The following is a 10793-nucleotide window of genomic DNA, read 5'->3' on the forward strand; positions in this document are numbered from 1 at the left end:
GAAATATATTATTTTATTTCTAACCATTTCATAATTTTATCGCGTTAATCCTCCATTAAACACACGTTTTTCACACATGCAAAACTAATTGCATCATAGCTCCATGAGTGCACAAGCTACTCCCCAGTGAAGATTTGTTTAGAAAAGTATATAAATCGTTTTACCTACTGACCACTATTTACTTATAAATTCAATATTATTCCTTAATACATAAATCGAGGTAGAATAATAGACTCCTAAAATTATACATAAAACGCGCACTAGTTTAACATGATTTATATATAAAAAAGAGAAATATTCAATAGCCCGTCACAATCTATGTATAAATAACTAGAATCTAGAATTCTGTTGTATAAGATTTGATGTGAATGTCCATTTTAACTGAAGTTTAGTTTATTAAAGATGACTCTATTTATTATAATTTGAAAAGATGTCATTATGTGTAGATATAAATAGAGGTTTAAGTTTTTGTATAATAACACAATATAATATTAATAAATTATTATAGTGAAATAAGAGCATATTTATATTTCTCTATTCTATATTTATTTTGCTTTCTTATTTATTTCACAACACGTTATTAGCACGAGATTCTAATCAAATTTTTAAGAAGACCCAGATAATAAATTTTCATTATGTTAAAACTCTCTCATCTTGAATTCAATGCTCTTGATATATCTGAAAACAATTATTTATCATAGATACTAGATGCTGAAATCCATCTTGATTCAATGGATCTTAGAGATACCATTAAAGCTGAAAATAATGCATCCCAAAAGGATAAAGCCAAAGCCATGATTTTTCTTCGTCGTCATCTTGACGAAGGATTGAAAAATGAATATCTCACATTAAAAGATACTGCAGATCTTTGGAAAGACTTTGAAAAAAGGTATAATCATCAAAAGACTTCCTCAAGCCCGATATGAATGGACGTACTTGCGTCTACAAGATTTTAAATCTATAAATGAATATAATTCTGCAATGTTTTGAATCACCTCACGAATGAAATTATGTGGGGAAAAGATAACTGATCATTATATGTTGAAGAAAACTTTCTCAACCTTCCATGCCTCGAATGTGCTCCTATAGCAGCAGTATCGAGAAAAAGAGTTCAAAAAATATTCTGAGCTAATTTCTTGCCTTCTTGATGTTGAACGCAACAATGAGTTGCTCTTAAAGAATCACGAAGTGCGCCCTACTGCCGCTGCCCAATTTCCTGAAGTAAATGCGACAAATCATTACCCCAGAAGGGTAAATGGCAAGGCTTTAGTAATAAGAAAAATTATGGAAGGAAAATGAATTATGTTCAAAATAGAGAATCTCACCAGAAGTGGGATATAGAAAGAAATATCGGGCAAAATAAATCAACAGAGGATAAGTGTTTCCGTTGTGGTGGAAAGGGTCATTGGTCACATACCTGTCGTACCCCAAGGCACCTAGTCGATCTTTACCAAGCATCTTTGAAGAATGATGACAAAGAAAAGGAAACAAATTTTGTTTCAAATGATGCTGAAAATTCCACCACTCATTATGATGTATCTGATTTCTTTGAGGATCCTGAAGGAAATATTGGTCATTTGATCAATGATAGAATAGTTTAATATGTGAGATTGTTAAGTATCCATGTAAATAAATAATGTAAAGAACTTATTATTAAGTTTTATTTTCTATGTATTTGAGTTTCAAATATGATGTATATAAATAATGAAATATTAATGTTCATGAATTTTGAAATCATTAAATGTGTCAAGTTTTAAAATAAAATTTCAGTATATGACATTATTTTTATGTACAGTGTTTCTTAGAAAAATAATTCCGATCAAGTATTCAATTTAACTGTGCATACTACTCATTTTATTATTATTTGTCTTTGAAGAAAATGGCAAGGATAGATAATAAAGATGTATGCCTTGCGGATAGTGCAAGTTCGCACACCATTCTCAAAAGTGATATATATTTTACCCATCTTGTGCCAAAAGAAGAATATGTTAATACTATTATTGGCTCAGGCAATGTGATAGAATGCTCCGGAAGAGCTATAAGAGAAACAAAATTTATAATAAATAATGCACTATTATCTATCAAGTCTCTGAAGAACTTGTTGAGTTTCAAAAATATTCGCCGAAATGGATATCATATTGAAACAATGAATGAGGGAAATCATGAGTATTTATGTATCACAACTCATGATTTAAATAAAAAGGTTATATTAGAAAAGTTACCCTCACTTTCTTTTGGGTTGTATTATACCAAGATTAGTGCAATTGAATCACATGCCATTGTAAACCAGAAGTTTACTAGTCCAAATGAATTCATAACTTGACATGATAGATTGGATCATCCAGAACAACCATGATGAGGAGAATTATTGAAAACTCCCATGAACATTCACTAAAGAACCAGAAAATTCTTAAAACTAGTGAATTTTGTTGTGCTGCATGTTCTCAGAGAAAGTTAATTTTAAGGTCATCACCAGTAAAGATTGGATTTGAGTTTCCTGAATTCCTAGAAAGAATTCAAGGTGATATATGTGGACCTATTCATCCACCATGTGGATCTTTTAGATATTTTATTGTCCTAATAGACGCATCTTCGAGATGGTCACATGTGTGCTTATTATCTTCTCGCAACCTAGCGTTTGCGAGATTACTGGCTCAAATTATTCGATTAAAAGCACAGTTTCCAGAAAATCCAATCAAAGCAATTCGTCTTGATAATGCTAGTGAATTTACTTCTCAAGCATTTGATGCTTATTGTATGGCTAATGGAATAAGTGTTGAACATCCAGTAGCTCATGTTCACACACAAAATGGGTTAGCAGAATCACTTATTAAACGCCTCCAATTAATTGCTAGACCCTTACTTTTGAGAATAAATCTCCCAACCTCGATTTGAGGGCATGCTATTTTACATGCCGCAACACTTATTCGTTTGAAGCCAACGAGTTACCATCAGTTCTCTCCTATGCAATTAGCATTTGGCCAGCAGCCAAATATTTTCCATTTAAGAATATTTGGGTGTGCGATATATGTTCCATTGCACCACCTAATCGCACCAAAATGGGACCCCAAAGAAAATTGAGGATATATGTTGGATATGATTCTCCCTCTATAGTGAGGTATCTTGAGATACAAACTGGAGATGTATTTAAAGCCTGATTTGCGGATTGTCATTTTGATGAATCAAAATTTCTAACATTAAGGGAAGAGAATAAGCTTCCTGAAAAGGAACTTAATTGGAATGCATTATCCTTGATGTATTTAGATCCTCGATCAAGACAATGTGAACTAGAAGTTCAAAAGATTATACATTTGCAAAGAATAGCAAATGAATTGCCTGATGCATTTTCTGATACAAAGAGGATAACTAAGTCGTATACACCAGCGAAAAATGCCACAATTCGAATTGATGTCCTAGTTGGACAAATTGCCACCGAAGCAAATACACGCCATAAGCGTGGCAGGCCTGTCGGTTCCAAAGACAAAAATCCTTGAAAGATAAAAGAGATAAATATTATTCCTGTTGAAAAAGACATAGTAAAGACACCTGCAGTTGTCCAAAATTCTAATATAGTTTTAACGCCAAAAGACGTTCAGGTACCTAAAAATTATGAAAATGACGAGATCTCGATAAATTATGTCTTTACAGGAGAAAAATGGGATCAAAATAAGACAATTGTTAATGAAATATTTGCATACAATGTGGCATTAAATATCATGCATGAAAATAAGGATCCTGAGCCAAGATCAGTCGAAGAAAGTCGACAAAGGAATGATTGGCCAAAATGGGAAGAAGCCATGAAGGCTGAATTAGACTCACTTGCAAAACGTGAAGTCTTTAGACCTGTAGTCCGTACACCAGAAGATATAAAACATGTTAGATACAGGTAGGTATTTGTGAGAAAACGAAATGAGAAAAATAAAGTTGTGCGCTACAAAGCCCGACTTGTGGTACAAGGCTTTTCACAAAGGCTCGGTATAGATTATGAAGAAACGTATTCCCCTGTAGTGGATGCGATAACATTGCGTTATTTGGTCAGTTTATCTGCATATCATAAACTGCATATGCATTTAATGGATGTGGTAACAGCCTATTTATACGGCTCATTAGATCGGGATATCTATATGAAAGTCCCTGAAGGACTAAAGATATCTAAATCATCCAATGAATATTCGTAAGGGTTATACTTAGTCAAATTGCAAAGATCTTTATATGGTCTGAAGCAATCTGAACGAATGTGGTATAATTGTCTTACTGAGTATCTGGCCAAAAATGGATTCAAGAATGATGATATCTGTCCATGTGTTTCATAAAGAAATCTGCATCTGGGTTCATTATAATTGCTGTGTGCGTTGATGATTTAAATATCATTGGGACTCCTGAAGAGATTCCAACAATTATAAAAATCCTAAAAGAAGAGTTTGAGATGAAAGATCTTGGAAGGACTAAATTTTGTCTCGACCTGCAGATCGAGCATATAAAAAATGGGATCTTTATTCATCAAACAACATACACAGAGAAGATCTTGAAGGGATTTTATATGAATAAGTCACATCCCTTGAGTACCCCAATGATCGTAAGATCTTTGGATGTGTAGAAGGATCAATTTCGTCCTAAAGAAGAGAATAAAGATATCCTTGGTCCAGAAGTACCATATCTTAGTGCCATTGGGGCGCTAATATATCTTGCTAATAATACACGACCCGATATATCATTTGCTGTGAACTTACTAACAAGGTATAGTTCATCTCCAACCAGAAGACATTGGAGTGAAATCAAGCAAATATTTCGATATTTTCATGGAACGGTTGATATGGGATTGTTTTATTCATATAGATCCAAGTCACAATTAGTTTACTATGCAGATGCTGGATACTTGTCTGATCCACATAAAGGGAGATCTCAAACAGGATACCTATTCACATATGGTGGTACAGTTATATCATGGAGGTGCACGAAACAGACGATTGCAGCAACATCCTCTAATCATGCTGAAATACTAGCGATACATGAAGTTAGTCGCAAGTGTTTTTGGTTGAGGAGTTTGATCCATTATATTCTATCATCATGTGGACTGATTGATCAGAAGATAGCTCCAACTGTCCTGTTTGAAGATAATACAGCATGTATTACTCAACTTAAAGGCGGATATATCAAAGGTGATAGAACAAAGTATATTTCTCCCAAATTCTTCTTCACTCATGATCTTCAAAATCAAGGGATAATTGATATCCAACAGATCCGCTCAAGTGACAATCTGGCAGATTTATTTACAAAGTCACTCCCAAAATCCTCCTTTGAAAGATTGGTACATGAGATTGAGATGTGCCGATTTCGAGACATCAACTGATGTCGATAAGAGGGAGAGACTGTACTCTATTTTCCTTGGTAAGGTTTTTTTCCATTAGGTTTTTCTTGACAAGGTTTTTAATGAGGTAGTCCCCATCACTAAAGGATACTGTACTCCTTTTCCTTCACTAAAATTTTTTTTTATTGGTTTTTCTTTAATAAGGTTTAATGAGGTAATAATCCTAAACAGTCATCTAAGGGGGAGTGTTGTGATAAGATCTGATGTGGATGCCTATTTCAATGAAGCTTAACTCCATTTATTATAGTTTAAAAAAATGTCATCATGTGTACATATAAATAGAGGCTTATAACAACACACAACAATAATAATCCTTCCTTTTCTTTAGGGTTTCTCTCTCACTTTAATATACATATCTCCCTTTCTCTTTATAAATATATACATATCTTACAACATATAATATTAGTAAATTATTATAGTGAAATAAGAGCATATTTATATTTCTCTATTCTATATTTATTTTGCTTTCTTATTTATTTCACAACACGTTATTAGCACGAGATTCTAATCAAATTTTTAAGAAGACCCAGATAATAAATTTTCATTATGTTAAAACTCTCTCATCTTGAATTCAATGCTCTTGATATATCAAAGTCAAAAATATAAAAATATATGTTGAGTAACATTTTTGTAAAAAAAAAAAAAACATTAATAGTAGTAGTAATAATAATACTAATTAGAGCAACATCAATATACCACTTAAAAAGGAGTCTAATATTCATCGCCAAACTTCATTTTGAAGTTTGAAACAGAGTTTATGATAAAAACAAGTACTATATATGAGATTCTAGGTCTTATAAGAAGGATGAAATAGCCAAAATATATTAGAAGATAATTTTTAATCTTTTAATGTTAAAATACCTAATCTAAATCTCAGCAGACAAAAAATTTTATTAGAATTTAATTAAAAAGGGGTTTGATACCCTATATTTTAAGTATAAATATCAACTTGATATTTAAGTATAAATATCTACTTGCACGAATTTAGCTATTAAAAAGTCATCATCCATGTTTTTTAATAGAAACAAAAATTACATATATAACTATTCCATGCTATTATGAGTTGTTCATTGATGAGAAGCATATACCGATCGTTAATAATTAATATGTCTAAACTCTAAATCGTGAAGTGCCAAAAGATTGAATTGGGTTAACTTAATAGTTAATTCATTTGTTTATTTAAATAAATGTTGGGGGTTCGAATTTCGTCTTTTATATACAGCAACTTATTGACCAATGACAAATTCTTAAATAAAACTCCGATCCCCAACGAATTAATCATTAGCTTATCGGACGGAAGGATACCGTAAAGAAACTAAAAAAAAAAAAATTAGAAGTGCCAAGAAATTAATAAAATTAAACAAGCTCAATTAGTACGTAGTTCCCTTTATGAGTAAAAAGAAATTGTACATTAGCTCTATCTTTTACTTAAGCCTTGGTGTTTCTCAAACTTTAATTTGGTAGCTGAAAATGGTGATTATAATAGTTCAAACTCACCCAAAATGTAAGAAAAATCCCTCCGAACTCTCAAAGATTGTTTGACAGCGAAAGTAATTAAGAAACAATAATATTTTCTTGAGAAGAAATGTTATTTTGAGGAAAAAATGAGAAGAGTTTAAATACCACAGTTTCAAATTATGATAAACTAATAACAAATAGGTTTAGAGGATGGCTCCTCTTCCTCCTCCATCACCCACACCACCGAGCATTGGTTGGAGTTTTTCGTTGTCATTACAATAATTGTGGTCTTCATGTGCTCAATCTTTCTCCGATCCTCGTCCACTCACTCGACCCGCTGGCTGCCTACTTCCGCCTTTGCCTGGGCCTTCTATCGCCACCAATGCCGCCGCCATTAGTCTTTGAAGTTAAATCTACATGAATGTTTTTCTTGTTTTATAAAAAAAGTATAGGATACTAATATATTATTTGTTAACTTATTGTCAATAATAATTAATTATTATATTTTAAACATATGTATAAAGAAATACACCGAAAAATATATTTATAAAGATATTTCTATTAGACACAATCATAAAAAAATATTTTTATTAGATACATCTATTAAACTACTATTCCACCTCAAGTCCTCAACCCATAACAACAATAAAAAAGTCTCACAGGCCAATAAGTAATAGCTCAAATGGCATAGACTCCTCATACTCAATTAAGAGGTTGCGGGTTCGAGTTTCCTATCTTGCCATATCTTCGGTAAAATAAATAAATAAATAAAAAAGTCTCACAGCCCACAAATTCAACCTAATATAATGCACAAATTCAGTTATAATTTTAGTCTTTTATTATTATCTTATTTTTATTTATTCTTATCTTATTTTTATTTGCTTTTATCTTTTATAGTCGAATGCTCTATATATATTTAGTTTCACCTTTATAGTTTATAATTTTAATCATTAAACAATCAATAAAATTTCTTTTCTTTCCTTATTCTTTTACAATTTTATTATCTTTCCGTACTCTTTATTTACTCTTTCCGTTTTATTATGGTATTAACATCAATGGAAGAACCAAAAGCACCTGAAACTTCTCCTTCTCCTTCTTCTGCTGCTGCTTCTTCCGCACCACCAACAACTCAAAGTTCACAACTTCCTCTTCCCTCACCACCACCAACAACGAGGGGTGCTGCTATTCCTTCTTCAACGAAGAAGAGGCCTCTCGAATCTGATTCTTTTTCCAACTACTACAAGATTCGCGCACTTATTCCAGACCTTCGCCCCCATTTCATACAGGTTCTACGAACTCCCGACTACAAAAGTAGTAAAGAATCCCGAGAAATTCGAGAACAATTGAAGATTGTTGTGAAGTTATATGACGATATGAAAGCAGAAGCAGTTTCGTTGGCAAAGTATAAGCAAGATGGCCAAAACTTGGATCACAAAACACAGCAAGAGCAGCAGCCTCAACATATGAAGTCTCCAGAGCAGATTCAAGTTGAGAAATCATTCACCTCAAGGGCATCATCTGAAATTAAGGTTACGGCATTGGCTGAAGAAGGTGGTCAAGGGACATATGTAGTTGGTGGATCGCCATTTGGCTGGACTTTCATCACCTTTTCAGGGGAGGAAGCTATCTATTATGGTAGGACAAAGGAACAATTTCGATCGACACAAGTGAGGACTCAGTAGTACTGTGTCTCCAGGGCTTAACAAAGTAGTTTCATTCATTGATAGAGGGTGCTGAAAATCCTCATCTACAAGTACAGTGTAGAAGAGGTTTACATAGAACATTTATATCATTTAGTTTTCTAATACTTTGTTGCAATTGACATCTAAAATTTTCCAAGAGAGATGGCACATGTGCTGTAACATTGTTTTTTGCTGAGTTGGATTAATCTGAGTGCAGAATTATTGTTTTTCCGATTAAAAAAAATAAGGAAAGAAAAGAAATTGTATTGATGGTTGAATAATTGAAATTATAAACTATGAAGGTGAAACTATAATTTATAATTTCATTAACAATGTTAGGGAACTAAAAGGGTATTAGCCAAAAATTAACTAAAAATCAGCCAAATATATTTGGGTGAATTTAAAATCTCTACGAGTTAATATATATTCTGCTAAGTATCATAATGTTTCTTTTTTGGAAAAGTATGTGGAACCAAAAAGGAATCAGCCAAAAACTAAACAAAATCATGTTAATTTAAATTAATTAAGTAAACCTAATTAAAATCTATAAAAGTCTTTCTCTTCTCTCACATTAACCTACCCACCTCCACACACACAAACCCCTCTCTCTCACCAATGTTGCTGGAGGTGCCGCCGCGTCCAGGCCTGATCTCATCTGTCTCTCCCATGAATCCTCCTGATCTCATCTGGCTCTCCCATGAATCCTCGTTGAGATGCCTTAACCTTTTCGGCGAAAGTGTCCCAGTCCATTTGATGCCGCTCCACGAACAGAGTGCTAAGCCTCTTGGCATTTGGTCTGATAGTTCTTTTGTGACCCATATATCTCCTTCGACCGGCAAGAATCTTGGCCATGTTGCCATTGTTGTTAGTGACAAATACATTGCTTTCATCGCACACAATATAGCAGCAAGGCGGGTTTTTTTTTTTTTTAAATGAAATAAGACTTTGTTGATGTTGAATAAAACAAAGGATACAAAATTAAACAATTTTATTTTCTGCAAATTATACGATTATAGAATTATAAAAAAACATTCATTTAATATGAAAAAAAACATCCTAATACTTAATAAAAGAAACATCCAATTATATTTTAGCAAAAATAATTAAATATCTATAAAATTAAAAAAAATATGAAATTTTTAAAAAAATAGAGACATTCACATTTGCAATACAAAAAAATTCGAAAAATATATAAAATAACATCCATTTAACATGAAAAAGAAACATTCTGATACTTAGCAGAAAAAACATCCATATATATTAATTCGTAAAGATTTTGAATTCACCAAAGGTATTTGGCTGATTTTTGGCTGATATGCTTTTGGTTCCCTAGTTGTTCTCTTTTCATTCTCAAAAAAATGATAACGGCATTCCCATTTCTATATTAAGGTTTCTTTTTTATACTAAATAGATGTTCTTTTATATATTTTTCGAATTTTTTTGTATTATAAATGTGAATGTCTCTATTTTTTTAAAAATTTTATATTTTTTTTAAATTTTATAGATATTTAATTATTTTGCTAAAATATAATTAGATGTTTCTTTTGTTAAGTATTATGATTTTTTTTCATATTAAATGAATATTTTTTTATAATTGTATAGTTTGTAATCTCTTTAATCATCAAAACGACACGTAATATTCTAAAACGCAGAGAGCAACATCCTCGTATAAACAATGGAATCAGCTTTCTCCCAAACATTACAAAGAAAATTATCAACCGTCTCCTGGTCCAAGTAGTTAGCACCGTCCAGCCAATTGGACGAGCTCGCGGTCGGTGACGGAAACTATTAATGGCTCTCACAATTCGTAATCAAAGGTTACTCTCTGGCGAAGGGGATCGGAGTTGGGAAGCACATAGCAAGCGAGACCTTCAGCGTTGGAGGGTACCAGTGGGCCATATACTTCTACCCTGACGGCAAGAACCCTGAGGACAACTCTGCCTATGTCTCCGTCTTCATCGTCCTCGCCAGCGACGGTACCCTTCATCGCCCTCGCCAGCGACAGTACTGACGTTAGGGCACTCTTTGAGCTTACCCTCCTTGACTGCTCCCTCAAAAGCACAAGGTCCACGGCCACTTTGACTGCTCCCTCGAAAGCGGTCCCTACAATTGAGGGCGTCGCGGAGAGCATGGAAGTCGCTGACACTTCCAGCAACATTGGTGAGAGAGAGGTCTGTGTGTGTGATTGTTGGAGGTTGGTAGGTTAATGTGAGAGAGAAGATGAAGATTTTTATAGGTTTTAATTAGGTTTACTTAATTAATTTTAAATTTTTTAAATTTTAAAT

General features: G+C 33.0%; 1 protein-coding gene across 1 annotated transcript; it reads left to right on the plus strand.

The window, feature by feature from the left end:
- Window positions 7836-8752, plus strand: LOC107608292. Its single transcript, XM_021107345.1, has 2 exons — window positions 7836-8320; window positions 8357-8752. Exons 1-2 carry the CDS (start codon window positions 7867-7869, stop codon window positions 8506-8508), a joined length of 606 nt encoding a protein of 201 aa, XP_020963004.1. The 5' UTR covers window positions 7836-7866; the 3' UTR covers window positions 8509-8752.

Source organism: Arachis ipaensis, chromosome B07, assembly GCF_000816755.2.
Source record: "Arachis ipaensis cultivar K30076 chromosome B07, Araip1.1, whole genome shotgun sequence".
Classification (NCBI taxonomy): Eukaryota; Viridiplantae; Streptophyta; class Magnoliopsida; order Fabales; family Fabaceae; genus Arachis; species Arachis ipaensis.

Excerpts from the sequence above, each read along its gene's own strand:
- LOC107608292 (XM_021107345.1), top strand. The coding sequence starts at position 7,867 with ATGGTATTAACATCAATGGAAGAACCAAAAGCACCTGAAACTTCTCCT. Across the intron at positions 8,321-8,356 it reads AGAGCAGATTCAAGTTGAGA|TTACGGCATTGGCTGAAGAA; the intron begins AATCATTCACCT and ends CTGAAATTAAGG.